The sequence below is a fragment of the Aquarana catesbeiana genome, linkage group LG04 (genome assembly GCF_042186555.1).
Source record: "Aquarana catesbeiana isolate 2022-GZ linkage group LG04, ASM4218655v1, whole genome shotgun sequence".
Taxonomy (NCBI): domain Eukaryota; kingdom Metazoa; phylum Chordata; class Amphibia; order Anura; family Ranidae; genus Aquarana; species Aquarana catesbeiana.
The window spans coordinates 548,342,841-548,361,800 of NC_133327.1; the positions used below are offsets into that span (position 1 = coordinate 548,342,841).

The 18,960-nt window shown below is 38.6% G+C and overlaps 1 protein-coding gene across 3 annotated transcripts in view; it reads left to right on the forward strand.

Annotated features, from left to right (window-relative positions):
- Window positions 1–18,960, forward strand: part of SIPA1L2 (signal induced proliferation associated 1 like 2) — a 330,522-nt gene that overhangs the window by 61,328 nt on the left and 250,234 nt on the right. For all 3 annotated transcript variants that reach the window (XM_073627936.1, XM_073627938.1, XM_073627937.1), the window contains exon 2: window positions 12,610–14,192. In XM_073627936.1, coding sequence (XP_073484037.1) covers window positions 12,803–14,192 — 1,390 coding nt within the window. In that variant the 5' untranslated portion in view covers window positions 12,610–12,802. The remainder of the gene's footprint in view (window positions 1–12,609; window positions 14,193–18,960) is intronic.

Consider the following 18,960-nt stretch of genomic DNA (forward strand, 5'->3'; position numbering starts at 1 on the left):
TTGGCACAGTAGAATATTCCTGTATATGGACTTGCTGTCTGATCCTATTGCTTGAGGGCAGTTCATTTGCAAATGCACATCTGGCTATCCTCATAGAGCTATGAATGGCCTTACTCCTCTGGTCTTCATTCATGTTCTGCTAGCGATGTATATATATTTTTTAAATAATTTATATTATATTATACAAAATATACAAAATACAACACAAAAAACGGCCTCGTAGGACCAAAAAACGAAATGCGCTTACAGCAATAACACAAAAAAACAAAAACAAAATAAAACATATGTAGCCTCAACAGACCTAAATGACCAAAATGCTCTGGCGTAAAACACAGTGAAGTCACATCCCCCCCCCCTCCAGGCAGCCCCAACCACATGAGGTGTACTACCCTACATGAATCTGGAAACCCCGATGGGGCCTCAGTAGAATATATTTGACAATATGTTCCCAGACCAACCAGGTCAGATCATAATATCAGGTAAACAGGAAGACCACTGTACATCCCTAGTCTATCATCCAGCCCAGGAAGACGACAGGGATTCCCAAACCAAACTGGGAAGACATAAAAAATAGCCAAATAGGCACATTTGAATAATCAGCAGAATAATATATATATATAATATATATATATAATAATCAGCAGAAGGATACCTCCTAGAACGAAGTAGGCAGATGAAGTGGATGTCTAGGCACTAGTGCTACAGATATTAAATATGTATAAACTAATGCTCATATAAATCCTATGCTTCCAACCTGTGGAAGAATCTGCAAAAGGTTTTAGGTAGAGCACAAAGTTAAGTCATTTTGCATTTGCTGGTGCAAGGATCCTAAACACATAACTGCAGAATTAGGAAATGTGGTTAAAGTACCTATAAGCCCCAAAAGAATGATAGTTTTTCACCTTTTTTACACCATTTGTTTCATCTCAGTGCTGCTGGCCTCCTTTAAATCCTCCCTGGCTATATACCTTCACTCCAGTGATGACTATATGACATTGCTGAAGGTGGGCTCCCATGCTTGCTTAATGAGTGCTGGCATAGCCAGTTATAGTTTCCATTGGAAGAGCATGTAACAGGTTGACAACTCAAGAGAACAGTCAAGAGATAGGGACAGATAATTGTCACCCTATTACATGAAGTACCTAAAAAAGGACCTTCAAGAAAGGATTGCCATGTATAATTTTACTAAAAAATATAGATTCAAAATATTAAAAAAATTACTTAAGAAATTATATTAATATGTTAAAGATTATATGAGATTGCCCTTTACACTGCTTGGAGATATTTATTTGTTGGGGGGTGGGGGTTCTGTCATGAGAGATGAATGGGGTTGCTTTTTCTGGCCTTATTCTGAAAATGCTAGTTGTCTGGCTGTCATGCTAATGCATTTTTTTTTATTGCTTTCTGAGAGACTAATGCCCTGTACACACGGGCGGACTTTTCGGCAACAAAGGTCCGACAGTCTTTCCGACAGACTTTCGACGGACTTTTGACGGACTTATGACGGACTTTTGAACGAACGGACTTGCCTACACACAATCACATCAAAGTCCGACAGATTCGTACGTGATCACGTATGACCGGACTAAAATAAGGAAGTTCATAGCCAGTAGCCAATAGTTGCCCTAGCGTCGGTTTTTGTCTGTCGGACTAGCATACAGACAAGCTGATTTTTCAATAGGAACTGGGTCTGGCGGAGTTCCGATGTAAAGATTTGAAACATGTTCCAAATCTAAAGTCCATCAGATTTTCGACAGAAACAGTCCACTGAAGGTCTGATGAAGCCTACACATGAAAAGAAAAAGTTTAACCCTGCGCTTACTTAACAACTCAGCAGCTCATACCACAAATAGGATATTTGTCTAAAGTAACAAGTGCACAAAAAAGTGTAGCGCTTATAGTATTAAATGCATATAATATTACATATATATAGCAACAAATATGAAAGAGAAATGGAAGAGTCTTTATCAATTCATTATGCACAAAATAAAGTCTCTGGTAGTCTTCAGATGTCGCTTAAGTGCGAGGAGTTATTCATAATCCAATGTTTACATAAAAAGTCCTATTCACCACAAGAGTAACTCATGCGGAAAAGTAAATGTGATGGACCCTCCACACGGAAGAAAATGAAGGCTTACCAGAGGGGTTGGACTCATAAGAACATATGCTCAATGAGTCAACAGAGCTTGTATTACCAACTGGTAATGAAAGAGGACCTCTCAACTGGATAGCAGCGGAACTCCAAAGGTATCCGGAACTTTAGGAAAACTTTCTTTACAATAGATGGTAGCCCGTCCAGTGGACTGTCTCAGGGAAATAGCCCATATGAAATAAAAAGGGGCCACATAGCATAATTCCGTTTATAAAACAAATTTATTAAAAAGGTTAAAACACTTACATTTCTCGACCACTGCTGCCATGTCCATTAATATAGATACTGTGGCCCCCTTGATGAGAATCCAGCTCGTACCAGCTCATCAAGGGGGCCACAGTATCTATATTAATGGACATGGCAGCAGTGGTCGAGCACCCCAGATGAAGTCTTGTAAGACGAAACTCGTCGGGAGACTCCACTGCCTGCCACAATCTTACATTAAGCGCTTTTTTACTACAGAAATGTAAGTGTTTTAACCTTTTCAATAAATTTGTTTTATAAATGGAATTATGCTATGTGGCCCCTTTTTATTTCATTTTTTTTTTCAAATGACAATTTTTTTTTTTTTTATTGACCTCAGATCTCATATTTAAGAGATCCTGTCATGCTTTTTTTCTATCACAATGGATGTTTACATTCATTGTAACAGGAATAAAAGTGACACAATTTTTTTTTTTTAAAAGAACATGTAAAAATAAAAAATAAATGTCCTGCCGAGCTCGCATGCAGACGCGAACGCATATGTGAGTAGCGCCCGCATATAAAAATGGTGTTCAGACCACACGTGTGAGGTATCGCCGCGATCGGAAGAGCGAGAGCAATAATTCTAGCCCTAGACCTTCTCTGTAACTCAAAACATGCAACCTGTAGAATTTTTTAAACGTCGCCTATGGAGATATTTAAGGGTAAAAGTTTGTCCCCATTCCACGAGCGGGCGCAATTTTGAAGCGTGACATGTTGGGTATCAATTTACTAGGCGTAACATTATCTTTCACAAGATAAAAAAAAATTGGGCTAACTTTACTGTTGTCTTATTTTTTAATTAAAAAACGTGTATTTTTTCCAAAAAAAGTTTGCTTGTAAGACTGCTGCGCAAAATACGGTGTCACAGAAAATATTGCAACGACCGCCATTTTATTCCCTAGGGTGTTAGAAAAAAATATATAACGTTTGGGGGTTCTAAGTAATTTTCTAGCAAAAAAAAAAAAAACTGTTTTTAACTTGTAAACAACAAATCTCAGAAAGAGGCTTGGTCCTTAAGTGGTTAAAAACCTTGTTTCTATTTATAGTTTTAATAAATATACTGTATGTACATATTTGCACCCATATTTGCTGTTAACAACTTATTATTGAGAGTGATTGCACATTGCTGTATCACAACAGCAGGGTGATCATGGTAACTGGCCATTGAAAATAGAGAATATTTGAACTGGTACAGTCCACAATATAAGCAGGTACAGCTTCTGCCACTAACAGCATAGTGTTGATGTGTTAGCAGTGAAAGAAGGTACAAGAGCACATGGACAGTTGTAATGCCAATCTGTGTATAATCTGTGAGTGGAGGTAATGGTTTGGGTAATTTAATCAGAAATTACAGGAATGCTAGCTCTCAAATTGATTTAAAGTGAGCATTACAATTATAGTGTAAGTGTATATTAAAACCTGTGATCACCAACAGTACTCTAAAACAGCTTTTCTTAAAGCGATATTAACCTCCCTGGTGGTATGACTATGTCTGATTTTCGAATGTCAAAGCGGTACATTGTTTTGCATGGAAATTTGTTGTTTTATATTGTTGGCCTGTAATTCTTAGGAATAACTCACTTAAATCTGTCCAAACAAAAGTCTAGTAGACATCCCGGTATGATACAGTTTGAAACATGAAATCATATATTATAATATAATAAATAACTATAAATAATTATAACAAATAATAATAATATAATAATAATACATTTTATTCAATAATGTAATCAAATCAAAAACACTGAAATGTGTCCAAATTTGTCCAAACTTAAGCAATATTACCAGTCATTGTAATACTAGACACTGCATATTAGTTTAGTAAACATCCCGGGTATGATCAATTTTGAAACATGGAACTGCACAAAGTCCGACATCACAATCACCTGGTTTCCTTTCGAATTTTCTTTCCACTGTCATCTCGCTTTGAGCAACAAACCACGCACATCCTTGAAGGGGCTGACTTACATTGGTGGCCAGGAGGAAGAATGCTTCCCTTACATTGGTGGCCAAGAGGAAGAATGTCTCCCTTACATTGGATGCCAGGAGGAATAACGCCTCCCTTACATTGGTGGCCACGGGGAAGAATGCCTCCCTTACATTGGTGGCCAGGAGGAAGAACGCTTCTGTTACATTGGTGGCCAGGAAGAATACCTCCCTTACATTGGTGGCCTGGAAGAAGAATGCCTCCCTTACATTGGTGGCCTAGAAGATGAATGTCTCCCTTACGTTGGTGGCCTGGAAGAAGAATGCCTCCCTTGCAAATGTTGACCAGGCGGAAGAATGTTCCTTACATCGGTGGTCAGTGGGAATAATGGCTCCCTTACATTGGTGGCCAGGAGGGTAAATGCCCCTTACATTGGTGGCCAGTAGGGTAAATGCCCCCTTACATTGATGGTCAGTGAGAAGATTAACCCTCTTACAGTGGTGTCCAAATTGTCAGCCTTACAGGCAGCTGAAAAGATCATTGGTGTCATGCCAACTGCTTTGCCGATTGGCATTGGCCCCAGAACTATGCAGGCACCATCAGATGGAAAGTCAATCAGCCACTGCTCAAGGAACCCCTAGCAACCTCTGGAAGAACCCTGGCTGAGAATAATTTCACTATAGGTTTCCTGTAAGCAGAAAAGAGAAACTTGTTTCCCTTTAAGCAGAAAAGACAGTAACTGAGTGGCAGAGGTAAATGGATGAGATAATAATCAATACAGACATGAGACTGAGAGTGATTAAAAGTGACATAGCAGAAATTAATAGATTTAGCCATGAGGGAAATGGGAAAAGATAATGAAATGATAGTATAGAGTCAGTCTTCATGACCTAAAATCATTTTTAAGTTATTGTAATTTGGTATATTGCTCAGTGGAATGCACAATTCTTGATTCAGAGTTGATATTATACTTACCAGTCCATGACGGTCCAGTAGAAAGTATATTTTCAATGCCCTGTGATCCTTACTCAGAATTGGAATGTCTGATTTTTTTTAAATAGACAACACAATTAGTGATTATACTGGTATTTATTTATTTATTTTTTTGTATCAAGCTTGCTATAATTCTGTGCTTTAGTACAGGGGGAAAAATTGCATTTACCAACCAGAATTTAACGAATCTATGAGCAGAACCATGACTTTACTGTTTGCAGGTGGGATTAAAACAGTGTTCATCTTTGAATAAAAATGTTTGCCCTTGAGTGGGGATCCTAACAAAATAATAAATTCAAGAAATGAAAGCAACTCATTGCTAATGCTGGAACATTAACATAGTATGATATGTTAGAAGTGACAGTTCAAGTTGACTTCTCCATCTAGGCACTTGATGCTGTTTTATGGCAAGAAAGAAAAATAGTTATTTATGCCTCTTGGTTACTGACAGTGACAGAGATAGAGATCAGCTATTTTAAAATATAAAGGATGATGCGTGCATTTTGCATGTTCTTTCTGTGCTGGTGTGGCATTCCTCTGGGTACTCTGGTTTCCTCCCATATTTCCAAAGACATGCTGGTGGGTTAATTGGCTTCTGCCTAAATTGGTCCTAGTTTGTATGTGTGGGTCTAAAAATCCAGCTGCAGCCTCCTAGACAGACCCTGGTAACACTCTGTCTAGTGCAGTGGTTCTCAACGCCTATCCTCAGGGCCCACTAACAGGCCATGTTTTAAGTATTACCTTGGGGAGATGCAGACTAGAATAATGCAATCACTGAGCAGCAAATGATATCACCTGAGATGTATTTCGGTTATCTTGCAAACCTGGCCTGTTAGTGAGTCCTGTGGACAGGAGTTGAGAACCACTGGTCTAGTGACTAATGCAGCTCTGGTACTCATTTTAAACAAGAAGTCACAGAAGAAAAGTGCACAGCAGGGAGCAACATAGTGGATGGAATGGGATGTGTACAGTTTTATTTGGATGTGAATGTTTCCATCAGTAACATATGTGCAATGGGCTACTGAGGAATCAGATAACAAATCCATAGAAATAATGAATAGTCTTACTTCTTTCCTAGCTAGGATACAAAGAAAAATGTTATGCTTGCAAAAACAAGAAATGTTAGTAACATAAAAATATAATACTAAATAGCTGTCCAAAGGCAAAGTATTCATGTCCTCTAAAAGGTGCCGAGTTCTGAAATGTTGTGATGATTTATCCAGAGCAAATTAATTATACTTAAATACTTATTATTTATTATTATTATTCTTCAAAAATACTCCTGTAGATCTATCAAGTGTATAGGGGATTCTATACACCATGAATTGTGATTATCTGCTTTCCTGAAATATTTAGAGCAATGGTTCTCAAGCATCATGGGAGAAAAACAAGGTGCGCCAAAAACTAAGTGCAGCAGAAGATGCAACCGATGGTATATTTAAATAAAATCAGCCAAATGGCTACTTACACTAATATAAAGATCAATAGGCATATAACAGTATAATACTGTGGTCACTTAGCGGGTCCCTGATGGATGGTCGAGTGTAAATGTTAACATTAGATGAAAGGAGAGGAACAACTGGCTGGACATCCGCCTTGTCGTCTGACGTCACTTCCGATGCGACTCCGAGTGTGTTCTATGCTGGTTCAGAGACGACAAGATGGATATCCGGCCGGTTGTTCCTCTCCTCTCCTCTCATGTTAACATCTACACACCACCATCCACCAGGGACTGAGTGACCACAGTATTATACTGTCATATGCCTATTGATCTTTATATTAGTGTGAGTAGCCATTTGGCTGATTTTATTTAAATAAACCATGATTTGCATCTGCTGCTGCACTTGGCGCTCCTTGTTTTTCCCCCATTGTTCTTTCAGAGACTGCTTCGCTCTCAAGGAAGCTGCCACTAATGCTGCATACGTAAACTTCCTGGAGTTTATAGACTTTTAGTTGTGTTATCAGTGTGTTTCGGTACCCTCTCATGCGCCATTCTGTTTTCATCTCAAGCATCATGGCCCACTGTTCAGCCTTTTACTCAATCCCCTCAGGACTCCAGCCATCTGCAGATTCCCTAACCTCCCATAGTGCCTCCCAGCTTTCATAGTGTAACCCAACCTCCCAAAGTGGTCTACCATGCCCCTCAACCTTCCACAGTGCCCTCAGGCCCCATGAGAGCCCTCAGATTCCACAGTGTTCCCCAGCCCCTTGCAGTGACCTCTAGTTTGCTGCAGAGCCTCCAGACATTTCCATGTCTACCACAGTGCCCCCAGAAAACCTCCAGCCTCCTGGAGAGACCCACAGCCACCCCCCGAGACCCCATTTCCTACAGTTGCCTCAAGCCTTCTCTGGAATTCCTTACTGAGCCACCAAGTCTGCTGCAGAGTCTATTAATCCCCTTCAAAACCCCCATCCCCTCACAGTGACACTCAGCACCATCCAGAGTCTTCCAGCATTTCATTAAATATTTTGTATTTCCTTACTTTTATCGTGTTAGTATAATATATATATATAGATAATTTTACTGAAGGCTTTGGAAGAGTTTACCAGGCCCTGGCCTCGATGACGTTGAGAACTGCTAATTTAGAGATACAGATCTGCTTGGAAATTTTAAGGCAAATCAGAAATATTCCCTGGCTGTGTGTGCTAACTTTTCCTCTCTTCTTGTATATCTTGTTTAGCAATGGTTATCTTTAAACATTAGCTAAACTGTCTTACCCTTGCCTGGTAACTCAGATTCCACTTTTTTCAGAGTTCCACCATAGCCTGTAGTAAAGTTGTCACAAATATTGTGTAATGTTTTTTTATTTTATTATTTCTATGTCTTTCCTTTTACAATCATGTTACCATTCATTGTAAAACTTCCTGTTTTTCATTGTGTGTATTTGTTTTACTGTATATACTTAGACCCTTGTGGTTTTATGTCCTATTTTTCTGTGACATTGATTAATGAGCAAAGGATTCAGGGAACACAGGTGGCCATCTTACCCTTGTTTAAGTATATTCCTTTGTTTTTGACCATGTGCTCTTTTGCACTTTCTGCTGATTGCTTGATTAACATAAGTGTGATAATAGGCTGAACATCTCCCCACATTCGAGCTGTGTGGCACAGGGCAAGATAACATGGGGTGTGCCTGGCTTGATAAAAGAATTAGAGACTGTGTGATGCCAGATATCTGAAAATAACTAGCAGTATCTCAGCAAAAGCCACTTTACAAGGACCCATGTTGTGCCAAGAGTCATGTTATACTGTCAAAAAAAACTATTCTAACATTATGGAGTGTTCTTTATATCTGATATCCATTTTATCTTACATGTTCAATAATGTCCATTTTCTGAAAAAAATGTAGACTCTGCTTTGCATAATATTAAAATATCCATCTAATAGTTGTTGCTGCATTCACTGATTATTATTTTGGCTTTCCTCAGCATAGCTGTAGTCCGAAAAAGACATACAGGAAGATGCAAACACTTACCTACTCAGAAACCCTAGCTGATTTAAAGCAGGTTTTTTTTTTAACTATGGGTATCCATATCCCTTGGGAATATGGAAACCACTGAAGGGGGGCATGGAAGTCCAAAAGACAGAATTATATAAATATAACACACTTGAAGCAAAATTATTAAATTATTGCATTATTAAACTGAAATCAAAGTGTTTTTGTGGTTTGCCGTTTTTATATAAATTAATATGATAAAACATTTCATGTAGTTGTTCTCTTCCAAGCTCCCATATATAAGCTAAAACCAAGCTATGCTATGCTGGTTTTAGCATATTAGGACTAATAATGATGATGTGTTTAATAATCTGGTTAAGGTGGTATGGGTATATGTTGAGCAATCCATTGGGGGGTCAATAATCTTAAAGTGGTTGTATAAGCTTGCATATACCCAGTGAAGTTACTGGCCTCAGGTGATACTCATAGATTAAACAAATTCTTCTATATAAGTAGTACCTGTTTATCTGCAGTCTTCTCTACATCCGATCAATGTTCAGAATTTTTTAAGCTTGTCTGAGCTGCCAGAAAATGGGGGCGGAGAGCTGAAATTACACTCTTCAGAGCTCAGTGAGGAGAGCTCTGAGAGCTGATTGGAGGGAAGGGGCACACCCCCTCCACACAGCACAAAGATGAGGCTGTCAATCACAGGCTGTATGATGGAGATCCATCCCCATCATCTTTTTTCTTTTGGTGTCAGAAAACTTGTCAGAAGTGACTCATGCAGGTAGCAGAGGAATAGAGTAGCAGACCGAAATGACACTCAGTACTCTGGATTGAGACAAGTACACACTATAGAGGGATATGCTTTGTTCATAATTTCATGTCAGAGGTTTACAACCACTTTAAACAGGGTAAATGCCGCTGATCTAGAGGAAGGCAGAAATTATGGTTTAATTTACCAGAAAAATTGCCTTAAAAAAATTATCAAGAAAAACATTTCTTTTTGTGCCACCAAAATGTTTTACTCTTTATGGATCTTAGTTACAGATGGAGTATATCTGCTGTATGTTCTGCTTTCAAAAAGTGCATGGATACTCAGGAAGTTGGATATTTCATTTATTTTTTCTAAAACTCACCTTACTTCTGATGCTACTGTGTAGGGTGTCCCTGCAGAGTACCACTATTAGCCCTCTGCTATACTGGTCCTCACCTTTCTCTGCCTTGCAACTCCTACATACAATGTTAGGAATGCAATGGCTTTGAAGTGATTCCTATTCCATTGTACCTATATCCTAAAAAGAGAACAAATTGAATTGTCTAACATAGGTCTTTTCTTTTGTCTTTTGTAACCGAGGCATCTTTTTTCCTCTAAGACAGTTTTTACCATGAGTCACCCATTGTTCTTCATGCAAGCACATAGGAAGTGATGATTAAGCTAATTTTAGTACTATTAATTTAAATATCACAGGCTCATTTAATTTCTTCAGTCATAGATGCCAGCTGTTTTCACAAGAACTATGCAGACTAAGCAGTGAGGTTTCTAAATTATTTTTATTGGTCTCATGCACAAACAGAGGAACATTACTTTAAAAATGATATTTTTTCAGCTTTAAATACACATTTTTTAAAATTATTTTTTATGATAAAACTCCATCTGCTTATCAGCATTGTTCTCAACTATTTTGGGACTATATAAGAATTTATAATAAAGAATCCTAAATAGCACTTTTTATGATAATTTAGCACCTGCTTATGAAATGCATATATGTAAATTGTTTGGTAAGGCAAAACATAAAAAAAACAGCACTTTTCATGCAGTCTTAAAGTACAGTGATTGCTGTTACTCCCAGTGTGAAAAAATTGGATTGAATGGTACATTTTGCTGCTCATTGTGCTTCATTGTGTTATTAACACCACAGACAGCAGCACCTGGCTCTTTTTATCATAGCTTTGTTCATTTGTATTGTTTTCCCCCACTATGGATGTTTAAGTGGACACATCCATGAAACACAAGGCCACTGAATGAACTTCTGCATTCTAGGAGACATTACAGATATTCAAAAGTAAAAATATCTGTTTCATTTACATTTTTTTAAAAATCTTGAGTGTTTTGCAGAAAGTTTACGCAGGCATTCATACTGACTCTGGGCTTTCTAGTCTCATCTTTTTGTACTGTAAACATAGTGTGGACAAGTCAGGTGGGTCAATAATTCTTTTTGAATAGTATATGTGTAAATTAAAATGGGAACATATATTAAGATATACAGTATGCTGTTCCAATATTCTCAGATGGCTGGATTTAGGAACTTGAGACTCCCCTGCTTCTAAAATCTCAAATTTACAAAGAGGAAATTCCAGGAATCTGCAATTCTAGCAAAAATAGGGGTTTTAACAGATGGGTCATCTCTTGCATAGAATCAGACATTTTAGAATGGTACATAACCAGCTAGACTACTGAAGAAGTCCTATTACATGGCGCAACGTGTCTAGGGGAGGAGTCATGCTTGTGACATAACAGTTGCGCTGCTAGTGGTGGTGAGCCGGATGATGCTGTTTTGAGAAGCGTGTGTATTTTATCTTCTTGTAAGTGTGTTTTTTTAAGCGGGGTTTTAATAAAGAGTCAAAATGTAGTCCACTATATCTGTTCCTTTTGCCTTGTTTAATATATGAGCTGAGTCCATGGTGAGCCTTTTCTGAGCCGCGAGAACATAAGCTTCTTACTAACTGAGGAGAAGTGGAGAAATTTGCCAGGGGTGTAAAGAGAGAAGCGAGTTTAATTTTATATAGAGGTGAGCAGGCCATTCACCTGGTGATGGATTTTCACTGTTCATGAAGAGAGCAGACATGGGGTGCTTCGAAGTATAGAAGTATACCCACATATTCACTGAAGATTTTGTTTGCATTTCTATAATTTATATATTCACAATTTTTTATAAAAATGTATATATTCACATAATTTTATGGGACTTTTGGACTGTTTATCAATTATATTCACAATTGCTGTGCTACACTGATTTATTTGAAATATATATTTATTTAATAACCTGCTAGGACATCAAACCTCTTTTTTAATACATTTTTGAATAAATCAGTGAAGTGTCAGAACTTCTGCCAGATTTTTATTGCTTTTTGTATTCACATTGGCAAAATTCCCCCTCGCTTCCTATCTTGGTGACTGATGCCATTTTAACAGGAAGTAAGGAAAATTCTCTCCCACAGGGACCCAGACAACAATAAAAACATTTAGTTAAGCTGTGTGCCTAAGGCCCTGTACACACAGGCCGAATGTCGGGCGGCATCAGCCGGTTCAATAGAAACCAGCCGACATACGGCCCATGTGTACTGCATTCAGTCTGTTTGGTCAGCTTCTATCGAAGGGGCATGACCGAAAAGGATCTGCTGACTGTCTCCTGACCAGTGCTCTCTAACCAGAGTGTTTTGGCAGGGTGTCATCTCTCCTGTCAGAACACAATAGAATAACAGGGGAGATCACTGTACTAACATAGGATTGTTAGTACAGCGGCTCCTCCTGAGCTGTCAGGGTTTTTTTTCGTTCAGCCTGCTGGGCTTAACAAAAAACTAGCAGTGCGTACGAGGCTTTAGATGTACCGTAGTGTTGTACTTATGTTTATTTACCCTTTGGGAGGATTCCCCTTGTTCTCCTGAGGGTAACTGGTGCCACTGGGACAGAAAATGAAGAGCACCAAGAGCACACAGTATTACAAAACATGTTAGGTTTTATTCTTTCACCACTCAATCCAGAACTGAAAAAATGTTTTGACATGAATATTTTAATTAGAATGTAATGCTTTCTTTTCAAATAACTAATTACTCTTGTATTCTTGAAACAGGTTTTATGCTGTATCCAACAAAAAGAAGCTTCCTCAGCAATGTCTCAAGATATTTCAGAAAATCCACACATGCCAAAATTCTACAAATTACATGGGTGTCAGAAAAGAAATAACCATGTAAATAAAACATAAGTAATTTCTTGTTGGACAAGAGTAGCAAATATAGCGAAGATTACAAGATTCTTTTAACATCATGCAGTCAGATGACTTTTTTACAAGAACATTTAAGACTGTAAATAGCACTATGGGTCCTTCCTCAACAGTAAATGCCTTGGGGAAAGTCGATACTAATGGACCAAACAATGGAACACCAGCAATGCCCAAAATGGGAGTAAGAGCAAAAGTTTCTGAATGGCTGCCAAAAAAAGATTCCGTAGAAGAAAGATGCAACAAAATGTCTTTAAAACACCGAACTCGATTAAGTTATGAGAGTATTTCTTTAAGTTCAGATGGAAAAAATGACCAGACTGATATGGATGAGAAACTCTTTGATCCAGAATTATTGCAAATGAAATATTTAAATGGGGATTTCTTTTGCCATTCACCTCACAGGGGGTTGCTACATCCTATAAGGCAGAGAAGTAACAGTGATGTTACTATCAGCGATACTGATACAGATGATATTCTTGACCAAAATGCTGTAAATCCAAACACTGGTGCATCTTTACATCGAGAATATGGGAGTACATCATCAATAGACAGGCAGGGTTTGTATGGAGACAGCTTGTTTGCAATGATTAAAGGTTATAGAATGGAAAATATGGAGCAAGCAAATCTGACGCAACTTACATTTTCTGAGGTTTTCCATTACGATCCTACTGTTTCTCCAAGTATACGCACCCCTGGACAAATTTCTAGGGGTCCCTTTGTTAGCATTTCTGAATTGGATTATTTGGACAGCTCCTTGTTGGCTGGGAAAAAAAGAGACAGGTTATTTAAAAAATATTTGAGAACACAGTCTTTTGAGCCTGCTCTGTTTCAGAAGCAGAGAAGTGTAACAAGCGAGCCTGATGTTTTAAAGTGCTCCTTTGATGTTGACGATGGTAGCTTTGAAAAGAGTATACATCCGTGGATATGTGAAAAAAGTTTTGCCCACTATGATGTACAAAGCATTTTGTTTGACGTCAATGAAGCTATGGAAACTCAGGCTAACATTGCAAAAAGAAAAAATATAACCACGGGAGCTTCAGCAGCATCACAGTCATCAATGGTTGGAAGCCAATCTGGGAGTTGTGACTCTGCTGTAGACAGCAAGGAGGATGCTGACCCTAAAACCACTGAAACTGATGAAGGTGACGGCAAAAGCAATGACATTATATTGAATTGTCCATACTTCAGAAATGAGATCGGTGGGGAAAATGACAGACAAATTGCCCTTTCAAAGGCAAATTCTCTGGCCTTGACTACTGGTGAAATGTGTTCATTTGAATCATCACTCAGTTCTCACTGTACTAATGCTGGTGTCTCTGTTCTTGAAGTGCCAAGGGAGAACCAACCTATTCACAGAGAAAAAGTGAAGAGATACATTATAGAGTACATTGACCTTGGAGCATACTATTATAGAAGGTGCTTTTATGGAAAAGGTTTGTTTATAATTTCAGATTTGTCCATGAATTCATGTCTTTGATCTACACTTGGCATGCTAAAGAACATGTTAAAAATATTTTATATTTTCATAAAATTGGAGAGAATCTAAATTATTAAGTGGAGCTTATTATAGGAATGTCAAAGAATCTTGTTTAATTATAGGTAATGTGTTTTTCCGGTGCAGTTCAACAGTTTAAAGTTCAAATGGATGTTTTATGTTATACTCAAGAATATCCATTTAAAGGTTGCTATCAAAGCTTGTATTTACCAATGCTTGTGATGTAGGTACATTAGGTTTATGAAGGAACCACATTTGAGCCTTTTTTCTAACTGTAAAACTGCAAAAGAAGAATGTCCCAGGTCTTTTAGTTTGGGAGTAAGGCAGGCCATACATGGAGCTAAACCCATGGTTGCAGGACAGAAATGCGCTCAATTCCCCTGTCAACACTATCTGTGTTGATGGGGGAATTGAGCAAATTTCTTTCCTGCAACCCATGGTTGCAGGAAAGAAATTTGCTCCGTGTATGGCCTGCCATTGTATTTTCCCAGTGGGTGGTGGGGAAAGCCATCCCCGCTGGGAGAAGACAGTGATTATTGCTAGCGACTATACCAGCTGTTAGTAATAATCGTATTAAAAATCCGGCAGGCTGGTTGTACCCAAGTTGATTAATTGATCAATTTGGGTACATTTAGCCTGCCCATACATGGTTCACATCTCGGCCAGTTCCTGCTGAACTGGCCGAGATTCGATCCATCTAGGGCTGGCTTAAGAGTTTATTAAGAGCAGAGTTTATTAAGGACAGAAAGAAAAAAAAGGCAAGAATCATTATGGTGGTTGGGGTAATTTTGGTTGATGAGAATGGAACTTGGACCTATCTTTAAACAGATTTAATATTTGTATTCAATTTTAAAGTACATTAAACATCTCTATGCCAGAAAGGTAGTAACAAAATGTCTGCATTAAATGTTCTGTGTTCCTCTGTGAACATTTTCTGTATTCATAATTGACTTTGAAAGCAGTAAACATATTTAGACCTTATCAAACGTCATTGCAGATTCAGAAAATAGATAAATATCATGCTTTCATGGTGCCTTCTAACAAATTTAATCACGATAAAGGCAGTAGATATTAATCTCTGTTTTATTATGTGATTGCACAGGTTAAAACGTAGTAGTAGAAAACAAATATGTTTTTTACTCAAAAGACATTTGCTAGAAAACTTTGGGCAGACTTACTAAAGAAGTTGAGAATCTTCACACAATAAAGTGTGAATTTTAATTTCATTTATCCAATCATGTGCAGATTAAATAAGAATCCAATAATTTGCATTTCACACAAATTGATAATTGTAGCAAAAATGTACACAGTTTATTGTGTGAAGATTCTCAACTTCTTTAGTAAACCAGTCTTAGTATGTAAATGTTCACTATTATTTATATAAACATTCAGAAAAGTGTACTGGCAGTATAACTATCTTCATATATAATGTATTTTTAAAATGTATCTATACTCAGTGGCGTTGCTAGCGTGTGGCTTTTGGGGCTATACCCCCGAATCTGTAGCCCATAGCCCCGAGTCTCTGCAGGGTTCTCCAAGGGGAGGGGAGGCTCTCTGGGGACCCTGATTTAAGTGGGGGGCTCTCTGGGGACCCTGATGTAAGGGGGAGGCTCTCTGGGGACCCTAATGTAGGGGGGGCTCTCTGGGAACCCTGATGTAAGTGGGGGGCTCTCTGGGAACCCTAATGCAAGGGAAGGGGGAGGCTCTCTGCAGACCCTGATGTAAGGGGGGGTTCTCTGGGGACCCCAATGTAAGTGGGGGGCTCTCTGGGGATATACACACACACACAGGTATATTGCTGTATATACATGTGTATGCCCCCCCCAAGCGTATGACTTTCTTTGCTACGCTGCTAAGGGCTCTAGCCCCAGATCTTTTGTAGACCTAGCAATGCCCCTGTCTATACTCATAACTTTTTTTGTTTTGGATAGAGTAGGAGAAGGATTAGAACTCCTTTTAGGTTTCAATGCACGAAGGCAGGGGCTCCATTAGATACATTCACTGTCACTAGTTTGATAACAATGTTGTCCCTAGGACAGGAAGTAAGGAAAAATATCTTCAACAGCAACACAGACAGAAGTAAAAATGTTTTTATAAAGTAAAATAGAGAAATCTTAGAATAAAAGTTAGCTTTTTATTGTCATCTGTGTCTCTGTTGCAAATTTCCATCAAGTCCTGTCAGGTAAAACATTGTCCCCAGAACAGAATGGAGCCCAGGATAGCAATAAAACCTGACAAGGATTCTAACCTTTTCACGTGTAATCTGAAATTTAAAAAAGGTTGGGTATAGATACACTTTAAAGCTAAAACTTTTTTTTAAATTTTTTTATTTAGGATAAATTAGGGGATGTAAATCCAGCATCTATCACATCTTCCAGTGATGTAAATCCCTGTCAATCATGATGACCTGCCGCCACAATAACCTGCTACCTGATGATGTTGTCCAACCCCCACAATGGCCTCCAGTACGAGGATGCTTCCATGCTGCTTCTCCTGTCGCAAATGACAGATCCTTGGCAAGCTGCTGTTTGTAAACAAACCATCCATGGATGCTGGGTGACGTCATTGAGCAGATACGGCTGATTTGTTTACAAACCCCAGATGGCTAAGGACCTGTCATTTAGTGGTGAAAGTAGCACTTGCAAGGTAGAACTGTACCTGCTTTGAGGGCATGTGGCCTGGCATGGTTCAGGAAGGAGGGGGGTGCACTCCTGCTGCCCTCCCATTTTTTAAAAGTCACGTTTAAAGTACTACATTGTGCTGTTTTGTAACATCTATTCTCATAGGTTTCTAAAGGGTTGGGAGCTATGTTCAGGGTTCGCTGATATCCTACGAACCATACTTTGTTGGTTCACTCATCCCTAATTACAGCACATTAGAGCATCCCAGAGTGTCTCATAATGGTACATTGCTTTCTAAATTTACTGAAGATGATCATTAGGGTTGATGTAAAGTCACGCAGATTAGCTTTCATTGCTTTCCTTGGGCTTGAAATAGAACCAGCATAACATTCATGCACGTCTAGGTTTTTTCTAGGCCTGTCTGGTAAATGTCTTTCAGACAGGATACCTCTGTAAAATTAAGTTCTAAATCTTTTGTCAATATATTGTTTATGTTGTGCAAGCAAAAGTACAGAATAGGTAAAGCATTCCCACACCTCAAATGACGGCAGGCATTTTGCAGATTTGCTTTAGAGACATATCATTAAAATAACATTTTTAATTCTGTCCCCTATTGGCACAAAGAACTTGTAGTACTTTTCCCTATGTTGCTAGGTGCTTGCTAAATGTAGCTATGAGTTTGGACAGGTCACTCCCCTCCCTTTTGGCATTTTTTTCACTATTCTGTCCCCCATGGAATAACATACATGTATTATTTGTCCTATGTTTCTAGAAGTGTCTCCCCTGCTTGTCTTTGCTCTGAGCACTTTCCGGTGGCAACAGAAATGACAGACTGGCACTCCACTTCTCTCTGCATTCCCTTTCCTATTGTTTGTCTCTGGAAAGTGCAAGGAGCTGAAACAGCCAGCCATTATAAACAAAGTGCAATCCATACATTATATACCTATATACCATGATATATCTATATAATGAGTATTAAAACATGTACCTATATAAATAAACACATTAACCACTTCAGCCGGGAAGGATTTACCAACTTCCTGACCGGGCCATTTTTTGCGATACGGCACTGCGTCGCTTTAACTGACAATTACGCGGTCGTGCGACGTTGTACCCAAAAGATATTGATGTCCTTTTTTCCCCACAAATAGAGCTTTCTTTTGCTGGTACTTGATCACCTTTGCGGTTTTTATTTTTTTCACTATAAACAAAAAAAAAAAGCAAAAATTTTGAAAAAAAAAACAATATTTTTTTACTTTTTGCTATAATAAATATCCCCCCCCAAAAAAAATACATTTCTTCATCAGTTTAGGCCAATATGTATTCTACATATTTTTGGTAAAAAAAAAAATTGCAAAAAGCTTATGTTGGTTTGCTGGAAAGTTATAGCGTCTGCAAAATAGGGGATTTATTTATGGCAATTTTATTATTATTATTTTTTTTACTAGTAATGGCAGTGATCAGCGATTTTTAGCAGGACTGTGACATTGCGGCAGACAGATCGGACACTTTTGACACTTTTTTGGGACCACTGACATTTATACAGCGATCGGAGCTAAAAAAAAGCCACTGATTACTGTATAAATGTCAATGCCCGGGAAGGGGATAACACTAGGGGGCGATCAAGGTATTAAGTGTTCCCTAGGGAGGTGTTTCTAACTGTGGGGGGGAGTGGACTGACTGGGAGTAGAGAGAGATCGCTGTTCCTGATTACTAGGAACAGCAGATCTCTCTCTACTTCCCTGACAGAACAGGGATCTGTCTGTTTACATACACCTGCGGCGGTTTGCGCAGCCGTGCCAAGAGTAGAGAGTGATTAGAACACCTGTCAGGTTTTACTGATGTCTGAGTCCCAATTAGGGAGATTCACTTTCTCTATTTGTCCTGTTTATCATTAGCGTTGAAAGTGAAAGTAAAAGAAAATCCCAAATTTTGGGATGTCCCCAGAAAAGTAGTAGAGGGGAAATCTTCCAATGGGGATGGCGGTTCTCGTGGTTTGGGGGTCTCCAAGGGATTACCTTAATTTACAGGGATTTCCTCTCACTTTCTGCTTTGACTATGAGACCGGGAGTGAGGGTAAAACTT